General features: G+C 41.3%; 1 protein-coding gene across 26 annotated transcripts in view; it reads left to right on the forward strand.

Annotated features, from left to right (window-relative positions):
* The window catches only part of dmd (dystrophin), a 470,394-nt gene that overhangs the window by 280,743 nt on the left and 162,067 nt on the right, over window positions 1–27,584 (forward strand). For all 26 annotated transcript variants that reach the window (XM_039793561.1, XM_039793552.1, XM_039793539.1 and 23 more), the window contains 13 exons: window positions 510–683; window positions 765–920; window positions 1,006–1,176; window positions 2,526–2,705; window positions 2,904–3,026; window positions 4,138–4,308; window positions 4,731–4,853; window positions 4,980–5,114; window positions 7,385–7,537; window positions 9,071–9,241; window positions 17,291–17,413; window positions 17,749–17,921; window positions 18,054–18,189. In XM_039793561.1, coding sequence (XP_039649495.1) covers window positions 510–683; window positions 765–920; window positions 1,006–1,176; window positions 2,526–2,705; window positions 2,904–3,026; window positions 4,138–4,308; window positions 4,731–4,853; window positions 4,980–5,114; window positions 7,385–7,537; window positions 9,071–9,241; window positions 17,291–17,413; window positions 17,749–17,921; window positions 18,054–18,189 — 1,989 coding nt within the window. The remainder of the gene's footprint in view (window positions 1–509; window positions 684–764; window positions 921–1,005; window positions 1,177–2,525; window positions 2,706–2,903; window positions 3,027–4,137; window positions 4,309–4,730; window positions 4,854–4,979; window positions 5,115–7,384; window positions 7,538–9,070; window positions 9,242–17,290; window positions 17,414–17,748; window positions 17,922–18,053; window positions 18,190–27,584) is intronic.

Consider the following 27,584-nt stretch of genomic DNA (forward strand, 5'->3'; position numbering starts at 1 on the left):
GTTCCCCACTTATTTTTTCTACCAGCCCACCCTGATATAGCAGGCTAGAACCAGCCCTGCGGTCGAGTTGCATTTGTGGGTAATGCACGTGCCTTTTGACAAGGAAGTAGAATGTGGGGAATAAAAAAGGCGATATCTCTGGTTGTGCTGCATTGAATTTTTGTCAGCATGTAGAAAAGGGCACAACATCAGGTGAGCCATTAGCAACAAATCCTGGTGTCTTGTCAGGAGATTTAAATGATTAATGAAGGTATCCCAGTTGTGCCAGCTGTGCATATCGTAAGGAGGAGAGGTGCAGCTGGATACACAATCCATTGAAAACATGGATGCTTCTGCCTCTGCAATCTGCACTTATCTCTGTCTTATTTCTTTCTATAATTTACTTCATTTCCCAGCTGTTGTACCCCTCTGCATTACCACAGCACCTAAGCCTATAGCTACTGCCCAGCAGCAGCACTGAGCCTGTATTTGATTGCAGGTCAGTATGTGTCTCTCTTTCCTTTTCACAGAAAATGCTGACAGATGTGTGGACGAAGTTCCGCCTTTTTCAGAAACCGGCAAACTTTGACAGTCGACTGGCCGAGTGTGAGCGCATGCTGGCTGGGGTCAAAAGCCAGGTGGGGGTGCTGGACATCCGCAGTGTGGAGCAGGACGTGGTACAGTCACAGCTGGATCAGTGCATGGTGGGTCATTATGGCAGATAGATGGATACGTTTATGGTTTGATCCTATGTTAAGCCTCTGCTGTCTGTTTGTGTCTAACAGAAGTTATACAAGGTGCTGAGTGAAGTGAAAGGGGAGGTGGAAACGGTGATAAAAACAGGCAGACAGATCGTCCAGAGGCAGCAGACAGAGCAGCCCAAAGAGCTGGACGACAGGGTGACCGCCCTCAAACTGCTCTACAACCAGCTGGGCTCACAGGTTGGAACGCACACACAGACAAACACACACATGATCATACAAGTCAGATTTCGACATGGGTGTATCCTTTTTTATTTGTGTGTAGGTAACTGAGAGTAAACTGGAGCTGGAGAAAAGTCTGAAGTTGTCCAGGAAGCTGCGTAAGGAGCTGAACGGGCTGACTGAGTGGCTCGCCGCAACTGATGCTGAATTGACCAGACGCTCTGCTGTGGACGGTATGCCCAGTGACCTGGAGGCTGAGGTGGCATGGGCACAGGTATGATACACACATACAGTATATAGACACAAAACATAAAGTCAGTGGTGTGAGACCTTGTTGCATATTGTTATGAGTTGAGATAAAAGGTTGTAACATGGAGAAGGGTAAGGAGAACAAAACACAACACTGGCATCAAGGCTTGAGAAAAACAGGTAGCCATTTATTTGCAATATCCAAAAATAATGGGGTAAAGAACAGTGTTGGGGAAGAAGTAGTGTTAGCTTGTTACTCGTTACTTCTTAAAAAAGTAATCCATTACTTTACTTAGTTACCCCCTATGGAAGGTAACCTTTTACGTTACTCGTTACTTTTACGTTACTTTTAAAAGCAGGCGTCTCTGGCAGAGACTGTAGTTAATTATACAAAAACTGTCTTTGACCATAAAGCCAATCTATGGTTTATCAGTGAAGTGTCTGAACTACACTGCAGACTGGATTCTCTAGCCTACTCACAGAGTGACGGCTGATTCATTTTGAACGAGTCCAGCGCGGGTTGAATGCACATCGGCAGGTCATCGGCGTTACACGGTGTTAGTGTGTATGTAATGTCTGTATCGACTTGTACCGGTCGCGCAGCCACGATGGTCCGTGCATTGTCGTAGACACATGCAGCCTCTTTTTTGTAAATCCTTGCATGTCCGTGCGACCGACAAGTCCACAGCGGTCCGCTGCGTGTAGCCTATGTATGAGCCCGTCTCCACCGCATCCATCTTTGAGGTTGTTAGCTTTGTGTCTGCCTGGCATGCTCTGTTTGTAGGACGGCCGATTTAACCTCCAGTCCTCAGCGATGTGTGGCAGGTGTCACGTAGCTCTCCGTTCAGAGCGGTCCACGAAGCTTAAAACGCTCTCAAAAGTTAGCGTTGGCTGCTTCTTGCTTGCCATGATTGCTCTGCTACCAGCCTCTGTCACATAGCCTACCGTGTGGAGCTTGTGAGCGTGCAGCTGAGAAGACAGTGTCGCTGTCAAATCTGTCCCTGGGAAAAGTAACGTTGCGCCGAATTGAAAAAGGAACTACGTTTTGTTACCAAATTTTCAGTAGTAGCGCGTTACACTACTTTTTACCTGAAAAAGTAGTTACACAAAACTGGTAAAGAAGGACACTGTAGGCATGATTCAACTGATACATTTTCAACAAAAGAGAAACAACTCAACATGGACTTTGCCCCACCCCATTGTACTCACATATATAGTATGAGAACCCACCGTCTCAGTTTAAACTGATCTATCAGGTCGTATAGAGACATAGTCTATGCTAAAAATAGACATGATTGACCTTTAACCTGTTAGGTTGAGTCTGCTATCACATTTTGTCCTTTAACTCCCCTCTTGTGCCCTTTTCTTCATTAGTCCATCCACGGGGAGACAGAGAGGCGTCAGCCACAGCTACAGGCCGTGGTGGACCTTGCAGAGGCCCTCAAGGCGGTGCTCCGGGGTCATGGGGGCCTGGTGGACGACAAAGTCAGCCTGCTGCGCTGCAACTGGATCGCAGTCACATCAAGAGCAGAAGAATGGCTCAACCTGCTGCTGGTCAGAAAAAGAAAAAAGAAAAGCATTTAAAAAACCTTATCATGCTCATTTTTCTGTCTTATCAGTGCTATAATTATTCCAAACTCTCTAAAAATAACCCATTAGATGTGTGACTGTTTGCAGCCTCAAGAAATGAAAACTTTCTCTCTCTGTCTCTCTCTCTCTCTCTCTCTCTCTCTCTCTCTCTCTCTCTCATAGGACTACCAACGACAGATGCAGAAGTTGGATGGAGAGATAAAGGAAGTGAACGAATGGATCGACGGAGCAGAGAAAAAGATGGAAGAGATGGACAGCCAGGGGCCCAACGACGCTGTGCTGAAGGTTGTAATTTCTATCTTTGTGTGTGTTGTGTTTTATCTAGTCCATATCTTTTATGTTTCTTGGTGTTGTTCTCCACTAATTCTCTGAGTCTGTCTGTAGATTAAATTTGAAGGAGGTGGATTTTGAGAAGAAATGCAGTTTTACTTGATAATACAGATAATTATCCTGTTATTATTAGCTGTGAGAGAGAGTCATAAACCATTAACTCGCACTCATCTTTCGTTAATGCCCTATGAGAGGCAGCAAGTGTTCACTCCACAGTATTGTTAAATACTGGATTGATACCATTTTAATTCAGTGGAACGGTCTAAACAAATACTTTAAAATTGCCCAAAAAAAGATTATAAATTGAGGAAGAGGTTTTTAAAGTAAAATATTTTAATGGTATTTAGAATTTAACATTAAGTATTCAATAATGGTTACATTTCACAATTAGGTGTTTGATGTAAAGCTATTCAAAAAGTCTGTTTTGGAATATTATATTTTCTCTGTTGATCTAAAGCCTTGGTCTGCCCAGAATTTAATCACTGGCACCAAGGATGACATTTCTGTTATCCCAAGAAAGGGGGATGTAGCGTGCTACAAAGGGGGATGTAGCGTGCTCTGCAGCGCCACGCTACATCCCGCAACGCCCTGCTGTGATGTTCCTATGCACAGAGTAGTCTGGATCCGGTATAGGGGACAGCACTACTCAGTATGACACAATGTGCCCTGCTATGACATGAACTTCCACGATAACCTTCGACGTTACTGTGACCTTTAATGTGACTATTACGCCACTGTTCATCACACCCCCAACCGGCCCGTCAGACACCGCCTACCAAGAGTCTGGGTCTGCCGAGGTTTCTTCCTAAAAGGGAGTTTTTCCTTGCCACTGTCGCGATAGCCACTGCTAATGCTTGCACTTGATGGAATTACTGTAATTGTTGGGGTTTTGGAAATTACAGAGTGTGGTCTAGACCTACTCTATCTGTAAAGTGTCTCGAGATAACTTTTGTTATGATTTGATACTATAAATAAAATTGAATTGAAATTGAATTGAAACAAGACATATATTGAACTTTAAATCATGCAGCTCTAATTTTGTTTTGTTACACTTTATGTCTTGCAGGTGTTGCGTGCAGAGCTGGAGCTGACGAGGGGTAAGATGGAGGAGGTGAGAGCTCTGGCCCAGGAGCTCATGTGCACCAGGGGAGAGAACTGCCAGGCCCAGGTGGGACCCAAAGTGGAGCAGCTCAACCAGAGATTTGACACCATCGCAGAACACATCGCCTCCAGGCTGGTAGGAAAGAATTCTACCCTCTGAATTTTATTATTTTAATATTCTAACAGCAAATACACACCCAGTCTAATGAAATGTTATTAATATGTCAGTTTGTCATTTCGACTTGTAAACACTATGATATACTATGATCCAACTTCAAACACTCTCCAAATGTACTTAATTTACTTTAAACTCTACCTAAATTGACTTCAAAGTTAATAGACTCAGTCTGCTCCAAACTCTGTAATTTCTCTTGGCCACTAATGATCTCTTCTTCTTCTTCTTCTTCTTCTTCTTCTTCTTCTTCTTCTTCTTCTTCTTCTTCTTCTTCTTCTTCTTGTCTTCGTGTGTGTGTGTGTGTGTGTGTGTGTGTGTGTGTGTGTGTGTGTGTGTGTGTGTGTGTGTGTGGGCCTGTGGGTCTGTTGGTATGTGTGTGACAGAACGCAGCGTCAGCCAAGGAGCTGGAGCAGTACCACAGTGAAGCACAGATCTGGCTGGAGCTCCTGGAGGAGGAAGTCAAACAGGGGGAAAACCTCAAGGAGGAGGACTTCCAGGAGGACAAGGTCTCTCTCTCACACACACACACACACACACACACACACACACACACACACATACACATACACACAGGGGTTATATTATGTGTGCATCCTTAAGAATGTGTTGTGTGTGTTGTGTGTGTTGTGTAGGACTGTGAGGAAAGTGCAGTGAAGGAGTTACTGTTGAAAGGCGAGAATCTACAGAAGAGAGTCCCGGATCAGGACAAGAGAGAGCAAATCAGGCTGAAGCACAACCAGCTCAACAGCAAGTACAACACTGTCAAGGTAACACACAAACACACACACATTATCAGAATGAAACACACAAGTTAAGCAAGAAAGTCTTTTTTAAAAACTCTGAAAAGTGATTGGAAGAAAATTGACTCTTTCTCCCTCATTGAGAAAATCTGGATCTGGCCTCCCCACCACCGCTGCTTGCGATAGGTTGAGACTTGTTTGGTGACTACAGTCTAGCATCTACTTTAGGTTGACCGGTAAAAGAGCACCGTATCGGAATAACTGGAGAAATTCAGCCATAGGGCTACATGTTTAAGCCTCACACTGGGTTCAGACAGGAGGCTGGGAAGGAGCCCTGCGGGCTGGCAGCCGGCGCATGAGCAGCTGTTTTGCAGAGCCCTTTTTCGGGCCGCTTGCAGAGCTCCGCAAGCTTGCGATCTGCAACTATAGTTCCTGCATCCCGTCTGAACCCAGTGTCGGTCACTAAAATCTGTGACTTATCAGAATGGTAAGTGTAGTTATTAGGGCTGGGGGGAAAAATCTATACAGCATAGTATCGCAATATTTTTCATGGCAATACTGTATTGATACACGGACGCCAAGTATCGAGCTTTTATGACATATGTGTTGGTCAGTCTGTCTGCTTGACAATACCATTTTGCAGCAATAAAATTGAAGTGAGATGAACAAACAGAGAAATGTATCTTTTTAGATCAAACAGATGTTGACAAAATTGTCCTTTGGGGACATCATTTGAAATTTGGAAAAATTTGAAGTTGGGGAAAAAAGGTAATACATCGCAGAATATTGCAATATGTTTAAAATCGCAATAATATCGTTTCGTAACATAAGTTTCGGGATGATATCGTATCGTGAGTCCTCCGGTGATTCCCACCCCTAGTAGATATCATCTTTCTTTTTTTATGTTGTTTGTTAGCTTGTTAGCTTGTAACTGGCAGTGGTTGACACAGCTATACTGACAGTCCGCTCTGCACTGGAGGTTTCAGATTTCTCTGCTTGTCTTTGCGTGTTAGACACACTATTGGTTTACGGATTAGTGACGTACCAAATCCAGCTTGCCCGGGATATGTTAGAATCTCAGATTTCAGGGACTGCACAGACACCTTCCCCTTTAGGAAAGCTATCTGAAAACACCTCTCTAGTGAAAATGTTTGTACAGATACTAGTCAGTATTGTCAAGGTCAGAAATATATTGGACATAAACATAAGAAAAACACTTTTTTGACTTTTAAGGAGTAGTACTGCATTGTGGAAAGTACACTTAATCACTGTCTTGCCAAGAAGTGGATAAGTAGATCAATACCATGTTAATGTGTATGCATTAAAGATGCAGTAGGTAAATCTTATAAAACTAACTTTCTGTCATATTTGCTGAAACTGACCCTATGTTCCAGTAGAACTACATGAATTATGTAAAATAAAAAAACCCAGCTCCTCTGGCACCTCCTACAGCCTGTAGTGCCATTGGCAAAATTCCACCGCTCCCGGTTGATTTTCTCCAATCAGGGCCACAGGGGGTGTCTATCTGCCTGTCAATCACTGCTCAGGCACGTACACGCATATATAGCGTTCTCCCCTAGCCCCCTCCCGGCGCACGAGCTGCAGAAAGGTTTCCCCAAAACTCCGGTGAATATTGGAGTGGCTTTTCAGAGGTGGCGTGAGCTCCGGGATTTTAAAGATCTGAAGAACGATGCAGATGTAGCCACATTTCCTCTCGACAGGTAACATAATTACGATGAATGATTTATCTTTCACTTGGTTATTAGTAGTCAAAAGTCCACAAAGCTACGTTGGTGAGGATGATAGTAACGTTAGCACAGTGGTCGGTCTGATATGATGCTGAAATGGTAGCCTGCTAGTTAGCATCGTTTTACTGTTGGTGAGTAAAGTTAACATTGTGTTAGTGTTTATTATTGAACATGTTGTTTGACTTGCCTATAGGCAGTTCTGTCAAACTCCGTTGTGTGGGAGGGGCTTAGGAGACGGTTTGGGCTGCAGCAGAAAGGGGGGAGGGACTGAGAAGTTGTCGATGTTCAAATTGTTGGCAAAGTCCTGGATCTTCACAATCTTACCTACTGCAGCTTTAAACTAGAGCCAGGATATGGTTAGCTTGGCTAAGCATAAAGACTGGAATCAGGAAAAACAACAACAACAAACGGGTTCAGTTCAAAGGTAACAAAATTCTCCTACCAGCACCTCTCCTCAGGTGTTGTATCTCCTGTATCTCTTGTGTGTGTGTGTGTGTGTGTGTGTGTGTGTGTGTGTGTGTGTATGTGTGTGTGTGTGTGTGTATGTAGGACCTGCGTGTGCTAAGGAACAGGAAGGCGTTGGCCATCGCTCCCCAGTGGTACCAGTACAGGAGGAAGTCGCATGACCTCCTAGCCTGGCTGGACGATATCCAACGCAGTGTGGACCAGCTCCCTGACCCCCCCGAAGGAGAGAGGGTCAAGGTAATGACTCATGTACACACACATACATAACTAAACACACTTAGGCATATATACATGTACACATTGACAATAATATCTTTGTCTTTCTGTCATGTTAAGAAATCACCAAGAAGCTTGATATTCAACTTGTATATCAATCAGTCAATTCATTCAATCAATCAATCAATTTATTTGTCACATAAAACCATACAAAATACAATTTCAGTGAAATGTAATCCTTTCTACATAATATATGTCTTCCTCACCATCCAGCTCTTCATCTCACCACCATCTCAAATTTTCTGTGTCTTTAATCTTTTCTCATTCTACATTTTCCTGGTCCATGTTAACAGTGGGAAACCTCTTTCTTTTCTTTGTTTCTTATCCCCCTCTTCCCCTGCTTTTGGACAAAGGGTTGGTGTCCCGACGTTTGCAATTATTCACCTCGGAAGAGATCTTTTTGAATAATTGTTCCAGGACATCTTCCTCTTATCTATTTGAAAAAAAAAATTGCAGATCAATATTGTCCCCAGAAGAAGACTGCAGCTTTCTATCTGGGATTTGTTTATGGAGGCTCAGTATATCATCATCATCAACAGTAGTATAATAATTATTTATTATAGCTTAAAATAGCTGAAGCCTAACTATTTACACCAGTTACAGATGCTTCATATGATGTTTATATACAGTATATATATATATATATATATATATATATATATATATATATATATATATATATATATATATATATATATGAGAGACACTACCAGCCTTTTTTAGTATACAGTGATTTCATCAAGATATCCACATTACTTATACATTGATGGTAATGCTACATACTGATGCAGCACGTTTGAGGTCCATTTTGATACCCTGGACTCAGCTGTTTTTCATCCCCCACCCTGACTCTGTGTGTGTCTTTCACTTTCAGATGATCACTATGACATTTCGCTAAGCGGACGTCTGACTTGCTCTTCTCAGACTCACCTGTTATTGCCGCAGCTGAGATTCCTCACTGTCCGTCTGTCTGTCTTTCTCTCTGTCTACTCATCTCTCTGTCTTTCTGTCTCTCCATGCATATTTTCACCCTCACCCACTTCCCACACTGCACTTACTCCTCTGTACTTATTTAAAAGTCCAGCGATTGTATTCCAATGTAAATAAAGTCTCAAGGCAGTGTGTGCCTCCTAATTATAGCACCACTTTATTACTTTTTTATGGATTGTTGAAACGGAGAAACATGTTGAAATGGAGATACATACAGTATTATATAAACATATAATATGAAATCTTTGTGTATGTTTGACACTTACAAACATGATATCTTCCCCCTTTAATTAATGTGTTTGTTGGAGTATGTGCTACTGAGTAAATTAATGTTTTATTATTTTTATTATGTATTAATTGTCAGTGTGTGTGTGTGTGTGTGTGTGTGTGTGTGTGTGTGTGTGTGTGTGTGTGTGTGTTTTTTCAACATCCACATGCCTCTCTGTGCTTAACCCCCGGGCTCAGCCAATAGCAAGTGACCTCCTGGTTGATTTTGTCCAATAGGAAATTGGCTCAGAGTTCGACAAGAAGAAGGAGGAGCTTAACGAGGTGCAGGGCTTAGCCAATCAGCTCTCAGAAGCTGGAGCCGCCAATCTAGTGGAGCCCCGCCAACTCCAGCTCAGCACGCGCTGGGTTGAGGTGGAGGGCAAGTTCATACCCTTCAAAAGACTATGTGTGAGTTTCAGTAAGCACGACTTCTATATATACAGTACTAATAAAAAAATACTTAACTAATCAAACCAGTTCATAATACTAATACTACTATAAAAGATTCTATCTAAACATTTAAAAGACAGTGTGAGTGACAGTGAGTCTCTCTAAGTTAGAGTTATAACAGGCATGAAGTTAGCTTGAAAAGCATCTAATGACAACTACCTGAAATTAACCCCTATCAAAATGTGATATGTAAGCTGCAGTCGGCTTGACATTTCTGTTTACAATTAGTTATAGAATCTTAAATCATGTTATGCCTCACACTTTAAACAAAAAACAAATATGTTTTTATCAACCATCAAGGTGTAATCTAATTCACTGTACAATTTTTATTTCTGAGCTGAGTACAGGCTAATAATGATACCAATACCTTTCAACCCATTTTAGGAAAGGTTTGGCTTTCTTTCAAACAGTCAGATGAGAGGATTGATACTACTCTTACATAAGAGTAGTATAAATCTTCTCATTTAACTATTGACAAGGAAGCAAAAGCAAATTAGCGTATTTCCAAAAAAGTAGGGAAATACACCAGAATCAAGAAAACATTTCTCTATATTTATCTATGACAATAAATGTCTAATGTATAGGTTAGTTGGTGTTATTTTATATTTTTTTATTGTCAACAAATCCAATGAAATGACCAAAACCAACAATATGATTGTCTCTCAATACTTTCTTACTTCCATACTCTGTACTGGACATCTCAGCCCTAAGCCCGTTCCTACTGAGGACATAAATCTTACAAATATATAGTTATTTCCTAAGGCAGCTGGACACTGTAGTTACAGCAAAAATTACTCAAACAGAAGGAAACTGTGTATTTGTTGGGGATATTTTCAGATGCGGATTAATCGACATTTTGTGCTCTAGTGAATATTTGGGGCAGCAGGACAGTGTATGTGGGAGTCATAAATTGTGTGTTCACGGTAATGAAGGAACATGTCACCCAGTGCAACAGTGTGGTTCATTTTAATAGTTTTTGAACAACAATGGAACTCTGTGGCACAGAGAAATAAGATATACCACGCTTTAATATGCACATAATACTTGTTAGTAGATGCACTCATTCTTCGTTTTGGTCTTTTTATAACATTTGTTGACAACAAGAAAAAAACTCCAATATCCTTTAAGATAATTTGAAGCTATAACCATAACCACTCATCTGAGTAACATATTTTCAGTTAGTTTAAAAAAAAAAAAGTCTTCCCTCGAAAATAAAAATGTGAGTTGCTTTTTTTGTTTTTCTTTGCTGCATTCTCATTTACATGTCTTATGTGTACATGTGAAGCACGCTCACATGTCTGAATCTCATTGGTTGCTCTGTCTGGCTCTGTGTCACTGCATGCCCCTGCCAACCAATCACATTATACCCTTGCAGTTCCCTGAACTGCCAATCTCTGAAGCTGTAGTATGTATCCTGTCAACCAATCACATGAATCGACCACATACACTTACTGTATACCACATGGTCAACTTGGACAAATACACATCTAAACTGTCAGATTTCCGACTTACAGTAATGCATTTCTTCAGGCGCACTGAGAGGAATCACAAGCACATTTAGTGTTATCTTTGTGTACCAAGACACACAGACTAAACACACTTACTCTTCCTTAGTGATGTTGTACTTCTGTGTGGTACATTGAGGCTTCTGAGCTGCTTCACTCGAGCTGTTTAGGCACTTTCGTGCATTACCTAAGGACTCTTAAGCAGTAATTGGTGCACTTACTTCCCACACTCTCCAAGCTGTGCTATGTAATCATAGACAGCACCAAAACCTATGTAACAAACATGCACTTCAGTTGTTATCCTGTATATTATGAAATTTAGAGTTTGTATTATTAGTGACCACAAAGTGTCTTCCCAGCCAATGTGTCCTTGAGCAAGTCACTTAATTCCTACCAACTCCAGGGGTGTCGTTGAAGCTGACCTCTGTTAGAGGGTCACAAACAAAGAAAACATTTCCATACAAACTTTGATATTGCTATATTGTAACTGATTACAGCCATCATATCAGATTGGCATCAGATCTTAAGAGAAATTTTGAAGGGGAATCCATTTGTAGATTTAATAGTAAATCTATGAGATCTCAAAGGAAGTAATAAAGAGAAACTGATTCATTATAAACCTTTCATGTGGATTGTGCAAAAGTGGAAAATTTTTATCTTTTTATGTTAAAAATATGTCCCTTGTGAATTTGGACATTTAGGGCTCTATTTTTGCAGCAAAGAGTGCACATTCATTGTTGGTACCAAGATTGCATTACGCCGCTGGTCTGGCAATAGTCACTTCATTACCAGACCAACTCAGACGAAGCAATGGCCTCAGGACACGCCAGTAAAAGTCAACCCTGCAGCACTTCTTGCCACACAGTGCACACCAGCACCAAAATAGGGCCCTCAGTCATTTTCATCTTTTCTCAGTGCCTGAGCAGCAGTGAATCATTATAGCATGCTAGACATGCAGCATACTATAAAGTCAGACACTGCAATTTTACTACAGTGCCCTTATGATGGTTTTAATAAAGACAAATACAGTAAATATGTGTAATGAGTCCAAGTGGTCCAAGAAGGAAGAGAAGAGTAGACCAGATCATAAGAGTGGGAGCTATTTTTAATTTTCTATTCTTTTCTGGCTCAAACCTTTTTGGTCTGCAGTCACTGAAGACACAAATTCAAGACTTCAATTTATAAAACAATCTTTGTTTCAGGCAATTCCAAAATATGCACGTCTGCACTGGTTTAGTTTTACAATGCTGGAAAGGTATTTGTGTTTGCTGGCAGTCTAGACAAAAACATCTTAACAAGACCACAATAACTGCTTGGGCTGAAACTTCCATAGTGAGACATTTCTGATCCACTAACCTGGGAACTAACTCTAATATCCAGACAGTAACAGGCTGTTTTATTTTATCATTGCCAACTTTATTTAATTTGAAGATGCCTTTTGTTAGACAAACCACATGTTACTTTAAGCCTCTCCTTTTTATCTAGATCTGCTCTGCTCTCATGTTTCAGCAACTCGCATTGAAATCACAAACACATGCACACAATGTCAAAAAGGCTCCATGTCAAACATTATTGTGTATAAATATGTGCGTATTGTGAATGTGATTTATCAAATGAGTGATAATATATGAGCCTGTCATACTGGGTTAAATCAATTAGTTCCAACATTCATCACTGTGCAACCATAATACTTGTTTTTATAATTCAATCATGGCCACAATATTTCCGTAAGACCTTAACTGATACTACTCTCACACTAATATGTACATTGAAAGTATTATTGGACACTAATAATTCCTCCTGCCCATACCGGCTGTCCCTACTTTAACTTAAACGTAAGAGTTCAGGGACAAAATCCACAGTCCTAGTTTTGTGTAAACATTCAGTAGTATAGTTAAATAAAAACAAGTGGGAATCTTACAAAGTTACAGCCTTTTTAGTACTAAATTCTGTCTTTTGCCGCTTTTCCACTGCATGGTAAGGCTCGACTTGCAAAAGTTGTGGGTAGTACCTGGTACCCTTTTTGGTGCCACCTCAGTCGAGGTTCCAAGACAGCTGATCTAAACTAGAAGGTGGAGAGAACTGTTTCCAGCGTGACATGGGACATCCTGCAGAAACCCACAAATTTTAAATAGCCAAGCTAATGTCGATAGCAACCGCAACTGCAATTTTTTTATTTACTTGACCCAGATTTTTTTTTTATGGAAGCCTGCAAAACACTACCCTTTACAAATGACGAAGAGCAGAGATTCCTCTGTTTAGTTGCTGATGAAAGGAATCAGCAAGCATAGCCCTGAAGATGTTTTCACACAGCATTGCTATGGTGATCAGCTGTGAATCCTGCCTATACTGAGGTACTATCTGCAGTGGAAACAGAAAGTACTGGTACCAAAAAAGTGAATTGAGTCGAGTCAAGCAGAACCGTACCATACAGTGGAAACAAGCATTTGTGTTTCCCCAGGTGCTTCTTCTTTGCTAAGCTGAAGTGGAGGGATGGTAACAAAAAGATGGCATGTGATACTAAAAAGTCTGTAACTTTGTAAGATACTAGTGGAAGAAGAAGTATTACTAACCTTTCAAAGAAGAAATTTCTTCTTGCAAAAGTTGAACTCACAAGCACACAAAACATGCTCTTAGCAGTGCACTAAGGGGTTATGCTTCTACAGCCTTACTTGGTAAAACAGTAGCTTCTGGTGGCTAATGTTAGCTAATTATAGAAAAGGTAAAGTATTAACAGTAAATGTACTCATTATGCAGCAGAATGACCCCTGTCAGAGTTATTATTATTATGATTATGATTATTATTATTATTATTATTATTATATGTTATGTTATTGGATCATTATTATTGTGTTAACATGTAAACAATATTTTAACGTTGTACATTGAGGTGGAACAAATTACTTTGTTTAATGTTGGTTAGTAACAATGCATCATATGCATAATTTGTATGTAAAATCTTAATTAGCAAAGTAACAATTAACTAGCCATCAGATAAATGTAGTGCAGTAAAAGTATAAAGTAACAGAAAAGGAATGCGGTCAAAGTCCCTCAAAATTATACTAAACGGGTGAGTCTATTATTATTATTATTATTATTATTATTATGGCTTTTAAATCATTCTGAGCTTTTATGTATTCAAATCCAAACATTCACATTTTGGTTAAGCCTGACGTAGGTTTCTGTATGATGACGTAGCTTTAGTACAGTACTCTTTATATACAGTCAATCGTACAGTATAGCACAGTAACTTGGATGGTGGTCAGCACGGCACCATGTTAGGAGAAGCAGACAGGAAGCTAAGCAATGCACTTAGGTTGGATCCGAAAGTCACACAATTACACAAACTAACTAACCAAGCAGAAGCAGCCGTTTTTATCAAGGGAGTCTGGTTGCTTTGAATAAAGCAAATGTAGGCTACTGCTGTGGACTGGGGTTCCAGCAAAACATATTTCAGCCACAAAAAATAGGACCACCTAAAAAATTCTATTTCAGTTTAAGTTTATGCTATATTTAGAATATTTTTACCACTTTACCTTGCCGTCAGACAGCCCTTTCCGATGGAGAACTGAAGCCGTTCTTTTGCTTTCTTCAAATCCACCAGAATCCATTGCCCAAAACAGTCATTTTGGTGATTTCACGTTGCAGAACACGAGTTGTTCGCTTTTGCTGGCTAACCTGGCAACCACAGTAGTAACGATACATTGCTTAGCTTCTGTGTTGTTATGTCCAAACTTAGCACAGCTAACGTTGACTGAGCTTGTGCAAGAGTTCATATTATTCATAACCTTATTGATTAGTTTACTATGGTAACCCACGTCACTGCTTTTTGCTAAGGATAAGTGGCCGTTTCCATTTGAAAAACCTGGCAGATGGACCTGGCCTTTAAGTACAGTACTTGAGTAAATATATGTGTATATATATATATATATATATATATAACTTTCACTGCACATATGCATGTGAGTGTTGTTAACAGATAGACTTGAAAAAATGTGAACCTATCCTTTAATGCACAGATATCGTAGCAATGAGTTAAAATGTTGTTAGAGAATAGTTTGCAGGTACAATATACAATATAAAAGTTCAAAGGAATAGTTTAACATAAGAAAATGATTCACTTTTTTGCAGAGATTTGAATGCGAAGATCAATACCACTAAATATGAAGCCGCAGCCACTTAATTTAAATCTAATTTAGCATAAACACTGTAAGCAGGGGAAACAACTAACATACTGTAGCTCTGTCCACAGTTGAAAATGCACAACACAGAACCTTACATTAACATGTTTTATCTCATTTGTTTTATCCAAACAAAAACCAAAGTGTAAAAATGTCAAGTTGTGGCTACGTTTTGGTAAGCTAAGGTAATCGGCTGCATGCTCTTCATATTTAACGCACAGACATTAGTGTTAGTGGTATTGATCTTCTCATTTGGCTCTCAGCAATTCTATTTTACTTATTGTACAGAAGTTATCTCATGACACTTTAGAGATAAAGTAGGTCTAGACCACACTCTATAATTTACAGAAAACCAACAATTTCCCCCGAGAGCAAGCATTTGGTGCGACAAAGTTTTGAGCTATTACTTTTATCTCTGCGCCATTACAGTACATACTTTACCCCATTGAAATCCAGTGTGACAGAGCTCTCTGCAGCAGCCACAATACTAATAGTCAGCAGTCACTCAAAACTCTGGCCTTCCATTTCACTTCATAACACATATACAGTACTGTACATGTCAGATGTTGGATTAAACTTTCTTTAATGACTATACTGCTGTGTAAAGGCAGGGGGCACCAATTTTACACGTCAATTTACTCACCATGATGAGTAGCCTACCAACGAGTCTGTGAAAACAGTTGTAAAATGTCTCCTGTGGCTCTGAAGGAGCTTTGTCAAGTCTGGGAAAATAACCGGGATGATGTCATAGGGATGTCATCAGAGTTATCTTGGCTTGGGCCTATAGACTACATATTTAACAAAAAGCATGTGTTACAAACTGGTATGGAGTTTCAAAGTGGTCATGAACCAGGCAGGGCAGGTTTAATGAAAGATGCAATCAAGTTTGGGATTATGGTATTATGGGAAATGTAGGTTTTTGGTGTCTGAACCATAGGACTAAAAGTCAGGATATCTTGGCCAATTTACCTTTTTTTGTGAGACCCCAAACTTTATGGAAGTGCAATACTAAATCACAGGATTTAGTATACCTTATAATGATTCAGATGTAGCAAATGTATATATTTTTCCTGACAAAAAAAGTAGGGAGCCACCAGATTGAACAGGATATTCAGTTAATCAGCTAGGAGTGAAATCAGCTTGTGTCCTCCACCACACCTGTACAGACATTATTACTGTCACACCAGTCAAACCCAGAAGTGGCTCAGTAAGGCCAGCAGCAATCATTAACAATCTGTAAGGATGCTAATAATGTTTATTAGTGTTTTGTTTTTGTTTTTTTATTTTGAGTTAATTAAAAGATTTAATTTAACAGGAGAAGTGATTTCTCAGGTGACAGAAGCATAACAATGAGGTGAAATGATCAGCATTGAGTGTGAACACCCCAGTATCTCTGCACTATGGAGAGGAGCTTCAGTGGTAGAGAAAGTTTCATTTGCCATGTTTCATTTGCCATGTTGACCATGTATCATAGTCAGGGGAAATATAACATTTATTAAAATTGCTGTTTCAAGAGTTGACTCATAATCAAAGGCTCAAATACATTCAAAGTGAGTTGACACAAGCTTGAATATGATCATGATATACGTACAATAGGGATTAATAATCTGTTTGAGGAGGAATTTTCTGTGAGAGATCACATGGTATCGCACCACCTTAAAACGATCTGGTTCTTCATTTGTTAAAGTTTAGAATTCATCATTTGAAGTCAGTGGCAGCGGTGGCTTAAAAGTTAAAGAAGCGAGCTTGGGACCGGGAGGTTGCCGGTTCGTTCCCCAGACCGACAGGCTAAAATCTGGGTGGGGAAAGTGAAAGAGCAGCACTTGTCCCTCTCCTCATTACCACCACTGAGGTGCCCTCGAGCAAGGCTCTTAACCCCAACTGCTCCAGTGGAGCTGCTCAGTGGCCAGCAGATCAGACTGTGGTTGTACTGGGCAGCTTCCAGGTGTGAAAATGAGAATTTGTTCTCAATTGACTTACCTGGGTAAATAAAGGTAAAATATACAGTAAGTAATTTACATAAACACTACAAAAAAATATACTTTTGTTCATAGAAAATGTATGTCTTCTATAGATCTGATTTAAATTTTCCCATAATCTTTTTATTTTTTATTTCATTAATCAATTTCAATGATATCTAATGAACTTATTTAATAAGTGAAGTCCCAGATTTTTCCCCTTAAAGATAGCTTTGATATATTGCCTGGTTAGAGAAATGAACAAACATGACATAAAGCATTATTTTTCTTGCATTAAATTATAAGATTTTCTTTTTCTGATCTCTCTCTTCTTTCTGTGTTTGTAAATATGTGTTGGTCCAGGAGTACCTAACAGAGCTGCAGGCATTGCTGCGTTCAGTGTCAGAGACGGACTTCAAGCTGAACTCTCCTGAATACTGGCCTGCAGCTTATTATAACCTGCCTCAACAAGAGCACTGCCTGAAGGTCAGCACTGCTTTGGTGTTTCTGTCTGAGAGCCACAGACAATATTTCTTAGGAAATAATATTAAAAATCAAGCAGTAGGTAATAATTTAATGAAGATATATATATTATCACTGCTGATAGACAGAGGGTGGGATACAGGGCTTTGATGCTGATGAGAAAGAGGCTGTGAACTTAATGTACATTTAAAGGAATAGAGAATTACATAAGAACATTGACACCAATCTGTTTAATATGAAGTTACAACCACTTAGTTTAGCTTAGCATAAAGACTGGAAGCAGGGGGAAACTGCTAGCATGGCTCTGTCCAAAGATAACAATTTCACTTACCAAATAGGAGGTGAAAGGGAGCATCGATGAGTTGCAATGCCCAGTGGCTGGAGCAGTGGCCCGCAGAGAGGAGATGGTATCTGGAGCTCGGCCTCTGGAGGGTCAGAAGATCCAGGAGACCACCGCCCTCCTCAATACTAACTGGGACAAACTGAATAAGCTCTACCAGGACAGACTGAAGTAAGAACGGGTGGAGTGATGTACATGATTGCATGAATATTGACTCATTTTGTGCACATATTTGAAATGTGTGTGTGTGTGTGTGTGTGTGTGTGTGTGTGTGTGTGTGTGTGTATGTGTGTGTGTCTCAAGGCGTTGGCAGGATTGCAATTCGAAGTGGCAGAAGTTTGTTTCGGATCAGGAGGTGATGGAGAAGTGGCTGACTGACGCTGAGAGCCATTTGAGACTGGCTGAAAGTGAGCCAGCAGGACACAGACAGCACCTCAGGGTAACACACACACACACACATATTTAACCAGTGACACAAGTATTTCTACAAATACAAGACAGGTTTGCACAAAATGGCTGATTGTACCCAGAAAGCTACTGAGTGTATTCCAGCTGTGGCTGTAGTCATATTTCGTCTACAGTGTCCATCATCACTGCTGAAGTGCCCTTGAGCAAGGCACATAAGTCCAAACACTTTGCTCTTTGTTTTTCTTAGTTTTCTGCCCAAAACTGATTACATTAAAACACAAATTCCATGTCACAGTATGATGAGGTAGCACATGACATGACCTAACAATATGTGACGTATCATGGCCTGACATGTCATATCAAGACATGATCTGGCATACATGACATCTAAATGTATCCTCACGATTCATTTATGGTCTATTTGCTGTAAGACATCATATTATCATCTCCTGATTAAATAATTAGCAGATCTATATACCCGGACAATGCTCCTATTCATTATCTCTTGCTCTGGGGTCTAAGCCATTTTTTTCCCAATATTTGGGTCCCCTGGTTTCCTTGTGTAATAATGCTTGTATAACCTCAACCCTGTTATGCACAATGAAGTTATAGTCATCATATTGAAATCACACAAAGAACAATAATAAAAAAGGACTTTTGGCTTTTGAAAATTGTTTTACCAAGTCTTGGCAATCAGGGGAAACAAAAATAAACACTAACTAACACAAAGACTATTTAGATTTTTCCCCAGAAAAGTCAAAAAGTTAGTTGTGCCATCTCAAATGTATTTCCTGTTTGCTATGAGACACCAGGAGGCCATATCACACTCATATACACATTCAGGGCTGCCTGAATGCCCTGAAGCTCTACACTGAGAATCTATGCATCATTTATTACATTTATGCTGTTATATCATTATTTTGGCATGTTTGTTATACATTAGTATATGTAGCCACGAAGTAACACAGTCAGGAAAGTGGCAGCATCTGCAATATTGCGAATGAAAGCACCAAAGAAGAGGAAGATAGTCAGGAAGACAGCCTCTGATTGGTCGCCACACTCACCTGACAACATTCTGGAAGTCAAGACGGCAAAAATAACCGTTTAGTTGTGGAGTTATCTTTTTAGACTTATTGTGAAAAGTCTCCAAAAAGACACTGCAGTTCCAGGCTGATTACAAAGCTTTTTTTTGGAAGGCCTATCACACAGAAAACCTCTTTGAAAAGGCCCAGATTTTAGCTATCATGTCAAACATTCAGAAAAACGCTAGCTTGAAGCGATGCAGAGATATCAAACATTAGTAACTTGCGAACATGGATTTATTGTACAAAGTCACTTTAGTTCCAGACTGGACTAAAAAGCTTATGGAAGGCCTACAATCGCATGGAAGACATCGTTAACAAGGTGCATTTCTCTGCTTATAAACAAAAAAAGTATCTGTTTCAAGAGCGCCACCATAGTACCTCTGCCCAAGATGCCAAATCCAGCCCCCATGAATGACTACCACCCTGTAGACTTGACCCCCATAGCCATTAAATGCTTCGAGCGGCTTGTCATGAATCACATCAAATCATGCCTCCCAACCAATCGGAACCCATTGCGATTCGCCTACAGAGCGAACCGTTCTACGGAGGATGCCATCTCCACCCTGCTTCACCTCACGCTGACTCATCTGGAAAATATAAACACTTATGCCAGGATCCTCCTAACTGACTTCAGCTCGACTTTTAAAGGTCCCATGGTATGGAAATTTCACTTTATGAGGTTTTTTAACATAAATATGTGTTCCCCAAGCCTGCCTATGGTCCCCCAGTGGCTAGAAATGGCGATAGGTGTAAACCGAGCCCTGGGTATCCTGCTCTGCCTTTTGAGAAAATGAAAGCTCAGATGGGACGATCTGGAATCTTCTCCTTATGAGGTCATAAGGAGCAAGGTTACCTCCCCTTTCTCTGCTTTGCCCGCCCAGAGAATTTGGCCCACCCATGAGAGAGAGACATCATGGCTTTCAAACGAGCAAAGTGGCAGTTGGTCAAGGCCACACCCCCACCCTCCACCTTGCCCCCCCCTCTCTCCTCCTCAATAGCTACAAACACAGAAATGGCACATCCTAAGGAAAGCTCATTGTGGGACTGGCTCTAGTGGCTGTAATTCTGCACTAAGGCTGAATTTCGGGAAAGAGACTTCAGATACAGTATTAGGGGACCACTAAGGTCTATATAAAAGCATCCAAAGAGCACCATGTCATGGGACCTTTTACACAATAATGCCATAACAACTCATTGATAAGTTGTTGTTGCTGGGTGTGGATCCTGCAGATGGATCATGAACTTTTTGACAGAGAGCTGTCAGACAGTCAGAGTAGGTAGTGTAACATCTAAAACAACCACAGTAAGCACAGGATCACCACAAAACCATTACTGTTTACACTGCTGACGCATGACTGTTCTGTTAGTTTCAACACCAACCATATCATAAAGTTCCCCGACGACACCACAGCTGTCAGCCTCATGACCAACAAGGGTGAGTCGGCCTACAAATAAGAGGTGGAGCAGCTGATAGCCTGGTGCAAAAAAAACAGCCTTGCCCTCAACACCAATAAGACCAAGAACATGGTAATTGACTTAAGGAGGACTGGTCACCGGCATCATCTCCCACTGACCATCAACGGCTGTGAAAGTGGAGAGGGTTCACAGCAAGAAGTTCCTGGGGATCCATTTGACAGATGAGCTGACCTCCAAGGACAACACCACAGCTGTCGTTAAGTGGGCCCAACAGCGCCTTCATTCTCTCCGTAGGCGGAAGAGGATCCCATCCTAGCCATGACCATGTTCTACAGAAGCACAATTGAGATCATTCTCTCCTACTGCATCTCTTCCTGGTTTGGAAACAGCATGGCAGAAGAGAGACACAAACTGAAAAGGATAGTGAGAACAGGTGAAAAAATCATTGATGGGTCGCTGCCGGACATCCACACTGAATGCTTTGTGCGGAGAGCAGACAGCATCAATAAGGACACCATTATCTCATGGCATGTTTGCACTCGTGCAGTCCAGGAAAAGATACAGAAGTATCTAATTAAAGGTCTACATGGCTGTTAAACAGCTTCTTTTCCACAGCAATCAGACTGCTTAATCAGACAATGTGAACTGCAATTAAGAGACTGTTCCTTTCAAATATTTTAAACTACTAATTTTATTTATTCTGTCTTGCAATGATTTTTTTATTGACTTGTGGATGTGTGAAACACAATTTCCTTTTTATGTGGTGCATAAAAATGAAGAAGAAATCTTCTTCTAAATTACCACCCACTTCTGATGTCATGACATAATGAAACGACAACATGTCAAGATATTGATTTGATGACATTTGTTGATTACATGAAATAATAACCCCTAAAATGGCATGACATTATATGACATCATGACAACACAACATGACATTTAAATGTCTGTGTAGTCAATAACACACACACACATATACAAACAGAACACTTTCTTTTTTAAGCCTCATGTAACAATATTATGTCATCAAATTTGACATTTCAGTGTTACATCAACCCCAACAACTGAAATTGAAGGATTATGAAAAGAAATAGAATACAAGCGTAGAACAATGGGTTTTTACATTACCATTACGACATAGATGGATACTGTATGAGGAATTATTTTCACACAATGTATGAGGGGTTCTTTTCACAGATGTCTTGCTAAGTTTCAATTGCTGTGGTTGAACTGATTCACTCAACATTGCATATGAAGTATTGTTTGTGTGTGTGTGTGTGTGTGTGTGTGTGTGTGTGTGTGTGTGTGTGTGTGTGTGTGTGTGTGTGTGTGTGTGTGTGTGTGTGTGTGTGTGTGCGTGCGTGCGTGTGTGTGCGTGCGTGTGTGTTTGCATTATGCATCATCAGATATGCCCAGTCCACTTTGGGCTGCTCTGATCAGCTCTTAATGTCCACCTGCACAGCAAGGACAGAGTGTCCAAGTGCCAAACTGTGTGTGTGTGTGTGTGTGTGTGTGTGTGTGTGTGTGTGTGTGTGTGTGTGTGTGTGTGTGTGTGTGTGTGTGTGTGTGTGTGTGTGTGTGTGTGTGAGAGAGTGACTGAGTGAGAGAGAAAGAGTTTGTATAGAGACAGACAGAGAACCATCTGGTACATCAAATCACAAGCTGCTACCTGAACCGCACCCACTCCCATTCCCCCAGTTTACAAACACATACTCAGATATATTGAATCAATTGGTATTGATACACGTGTGGGGGGATTACACATTGCATTCACAATAACTTTGTGAAAACTTACCCCAACCTTAAATGGTTGGTTCACATTGGAAATAATATCCCAATACTTAAAGCTTTTAAGGCATAGTTTGATGTTTTGAGGCATATGCTGATTGGATTTCTTGTCTAAAAGTAGATGAGAAGATCAATTTCAATCTTATGTCCCTGCGCTAAATATAAAGCCAGGAGACGATTAGCTTAACTTAACCACTGGCCAAGTCAAGTGAGTTTAACCTTTCAGGTTATGTAGGTTTTACAAAAAAGATGTAACGGGTTAATTCCTTTTTGACTTTTGGACCAAGCCAGGCTAGCTGTTTCCCCCAGTTTCCAGCCTCCTGGCTCAAGCTTCATACTTACTGTAACAGACTGATATTAGAGTGGTATCACTCTTCTACTCTAAACCCCAGCAAAAAACTGAATACATTCCGTTCAAGATAACAATAGAAAACTCAACACCAACATGTCTGACCAATTCCTCAAGTCTACAGAAACTGAATCCCTTAATTTTAATTAACCTTTACATAATGATACAATTAAAGTATTTTAAATGGGATTTTATCCATTTATTTTTGGTTAAATTAATGAATTGTAATACATTTCATGTATTTTTAAAGGGGTGATAGAATGCAAAACCAATTTTACCCTGTCATAGTTGAATAACGACAGTTCGGTGGGTAAATAGGACATACATAGAAGCTCAAAATCCCATTGACACCCCTTTACTATGAAAATCTCATATTTTGAAACTGCCGCTGAAAACGGGCGAATCCCAACAAAGCTGGAAGTTGACGTCAACCTCCCACAAACCGGAACCTTTGTCAGCCCATGGGTGTATTAAGAGAACGGTCACGCCCCAACATTTACATAGGCTACACAACTGACCTGAGATCAGGTAGTTTTCTGAATCTAGCTAGGTCACGCAGATCTCTGTTATTCCATTACAAAATTCACTTCTGAAACTTTTTATGCGGAAATCAACCATATAAAGCTCAAATATGGGCCGCGCTTTTACGAAAAAGGATGGCTAATTGCAAATTTTCTCCGACGTGTGTCGGAGTTTAGTGCCGGTGTTGGTGCTGCCTGGGTTGCTACATCGACGGCGCCCTGACCGCAGTGTCAGCGAGCTTGTTACGCCCGCAATCTTTTACCGCAGCCCGCAGGTTCCAGTTAATCTTATAATGGGTATGTGTGTTGAGTTATTTAAACAAACAATTGGGGAAATAAACGCCTCTTGTCCGCGAGTCTCATTGATAGAGCCGCGGTTAGATGGAGTCCATCAATGAGAGCTAGCTAGCCTCCTCCTAACTCTGACATTCACAAAAATACATTCAATTGAAATCCGAAATCGGACAAGTGTTAGCTAAGCTTTGTAAGACCTTGAGGAACCTGTAATATTCATGCCGTGACGAAATTCAAACTGTAAATATACTTTAGTTATGCGAAAGTGAGCAAGCTGCGATATTTCCCCATTGTAATGAATGGGACATATAGCAAGCAGCTGCTCCACCTACAAAGACGCCTTGCGTTCATAAAAATGCCTTAAAATCAAATCGGACACAACGGTTAGCTTTATAAGACATTGGGGAATGATGTTGTATAAGTGGCGTGACGAAATTCAAACTGTAAATATAATTTAGTTATGACGAAAGTGTAGCTAGCTAGCTGTGGTATTTCCCCATTGTAATGAATGGGACATATAGCAAGCAATTGCTCGTCCTACAAAGACGCCTTTATGCGTTCATAAAAATGCCTTTAAAAATCAAATCCGGACACAACGGTTAGCTTTATAAGACATTGGGGAATGATGTTGTATAAGTGGCGTGACGAAATTCAAACTGTAAATATAATTTAGTTATGGCAAAAGTGTAGCTAGCTAGCTGTGGTATTTCCCCATTGTAATGAATGAGACATATAGCAAGCAGCTGCTTTCCTACAAAGACGCCTCGCGTTCATAAAAATGCCTTAAAATCAAATCGGACACAACGGTTAGCTTTATAAGACATTGGGGAATGATGTTATATAAGTGGCGTGACGAAATTCAAACTGTAAATATAATTTAGTTATGACGAAAGTGTAGCTAGCTAGCGGTATGTGTATTTCCCCATTGTAATGAATGGGACATATAGCGCAAGCAGCTGCTTTCCTACAAAAGAGCATTTGCGTTCATAAAAATGCCTTAAAATCAAATCGGACACAACGGTTAGCTTTATAAGACATTGGGGAATGATGTTGTATAAGTGGCGTGACGAAATTCAAACTGTAAATATAATTTAGTTATGGCAAAAGTGTAGCTAGCTAGCTGCGGTATTTCCCCATTGTAATGAATGGGACATATAGCAAGCAGCTGCTTGTCCTACAAAGACGCCTCGCATCCGTAAAAATGCCTTAAAATCAAATCGGACACAACGGTTAGCTTTATAAGACATTGGGGAATGATGTTATATAAGTGGCGTGACGAAATTCAAACCGTAAATATATTAGTTATGTCGGCAGCCGCCCGCGGGCCCCCGCAGTGCAGTATCCACAAAGGGTGACTTTGCGCTGGGTATGGAGCCCAGCAGGCTGCCGCTTTCTCGCCAGACTGTGTGGAGCTCCTAAAGTCCGACACGTCTTACCAAATTTGCAATTAGCCATCAGTTTTGTAAACGGCCCATATTTCAGCTTTATATAGTTGATTTCTCGCTTAAAAAGTCTCAGAAGTGAATTTGGTAATGAAACATTGCAGTATCTGGAATATGAGATTCTGTCGCTTCTCTAATGTATGTGTATTGGGGGATTGCCAACCAATCAGCGCGCGTCTCTAATGTCTCTGCGTATGGCAAGTCGCTAACCAATCAGCGCGCAGCTCATCTAAATATTCATGACCATACCATATTTGGAAGAAAAGCTCTTGTTACAAATAGGGCCAAAACACAGGGATGCATAAGGGCCAGTAAAATATCAACCAGGCCATTTTCAGCCCAACCAATGTTACATACCCCATTAGGAGACCATAAGGAACAGTGTGAAATACCCTATATAATCATTCTATCACCCCTTTAATGGATTATCTGCCTGGTTTAAAGCTATAGTGCGTAGTTTCTGCCGCCCCCATGAGGAATTCTAAGTAATGACAACAAAACTGTCGGTGCGTCCACATAATACAAGCCTTCAATGACTCCCTCCCTCCACGCAGTTGCTAGTAGCCAAGGAGGACACGGAGGATTAAAAAAACATGATGGACTTTTCAGAAGAGGTAATTATCTTCACTCGAGTTTCTGCGTGGGAAAGTCATCGGACGCCACAATCTTCTGAACATAGCCATACTGAGAAATACAGAGAGAGTTGTGTGGAGCTGATAGTCTTAATTAGCTTTGTCGCAACTCATTTGGCAATGGCTTGAATGTAACGGATGTTCATTAATATCAAAAAGTTACACACTAAAGCTTTAAGGGCTTTTTAAAATGCAAAACAACACTTCAAATTGACCAATAAAAAGAATGCCATACCATAAAAGAGCCTACAATTAATAAATTTTAATTAAGGTGAAAATTCTGGAACTCTATTTGGTGTATTTAACCCTTGTGTTGTCTGTCGGGTCACGGGGACCCGTTCAGTTCATTTGACTTTTTGCATTGGCCTTCGGGTCTCCGGGACCCACGCTTGTTTTCATTTCATGTCAGGTCTACCACCGCGGCCCTGGCCTTCAGATCTCTGGGACCCGTCCCGTATTCAATCATATTCCTCTACTACCGCGGCCTCAGCCTTCGGGTCTCTGGGACCCATACGTTATTCAATCGTATTTCTCTACCACCGCGGCCTCGGCCTTCGGGTCTCTTGGACCCGTCATGTATTCAATCGTATGTCTCTACTACCACGGCCTCGGCTTTCGGGTCTCTGGGAACCATACGTTATTCAATGGCATGTCTCTACTACCCCAGCTCTGGCCTTCGGGTCTCTCGGACCCACGCTTGTTTCATTTCATGTCAGGTCTACCACCGTGGCTCTGGCCTTCGGGTCTGTCGGACCCATACATTATTCAATGGTAATTCTCTACTGCCGTGGCTCTGGCCTTCGGGTCTCCGGGACCCGTCCCGTATTCAATCGTATTCCTCTACCACCGCGGCCTCAGCCTTCGGGTCTCTCGGACCCATACGTTATTCAATCGTATTCCTCTACCACCGCGGCCTCAGCCTTCGGGTCTCTCGGACCCATATGTTATTCAATCGTATTTCTCTACCACCACGGCCTCAGCCTTCGGGTCTCTCGGACCCATACGTTATTCAATGGTAATTCTCTACTGCCGTGGCTCTGGCCTTCGGGTCTCCGGGACCCATCCCGTATTCAATCGTATTCCTCTACAACCGCGGCCTCAGCCTTCGGGTCTCTCGGACCCATACGTTATTCAATCGTATTCCTCTACCACCGCGGCCTCAGTCTTCGGGTCTCTCGGACCCATACGTTATTCAATGGTATTTCTCTACTGCCGCAGCTCTGGCCCTTTGGGTCTCTCGGACCCATACGTTATTCAATAGTATTTCTGTACTTCCGCGGATCTGGCCCTTCGGGGCTCTAGGACCCTGGCCAGTATTCAATGGTATTTCTCCACTACCGCGGCTCTGGCCTTCGGGTCTCTCGGACCCGTCCAGTATTCACTCGTATTCCTATACTACCGCGGCCTCGGCCTTCGGGTCTCAGGGACCCGTCCCGTATCCAATGGTATTTCTCTACTGCCGCAGCTCTGGCCTTTGGGTCTCACGGACCCATACGTTATTCAATGGTATTTCTCTACGGCCGCAGCTCTGGCCTTCGGGTCTCTCGGACCCATACGTTATTCAATGGTATTCTACTGCCGCAGCTCTGGCCTTCGGGTCTCTCGGACCCATACGTTATTCAATGGTATTTCTGTAGTGCCGCGGCTCTGGCCTTTGGGTCCGAGAGACCCATTCGTTATTCAATGGTAATTCTCTACTGCCGCAGCTCTGGCCTTCGGGTCTCTCAGACCCATACGTTATTCAATGGTATTTCTCTACTGCCGCGGCTCTGGCCCTTCGGGTCTCTCGGACCCATACGTTATTCAATAGTATTTCTGTAATGCCGCAGCTCTGGCCTTCGGGTCTCTCGGACCCATACGTTATTCAATGGTATTTCTCTACTGCCGCAGCTCTGGCCT

Source organism: Perca fluviatilis, chromosome 24 (assembly GCF_010015445.1).
Source record: "Perca fluviatilis chromosome 24, GENO_Pfluv_1.0, whole genome shotgun sequence".
NCBI classification, from domain to species: domain Eukaryota; kingdom Metazoa; phylum Chordata; class Actinopteri; order Perciformes; family Percidae; genus Perca; species Perca fluviatilis.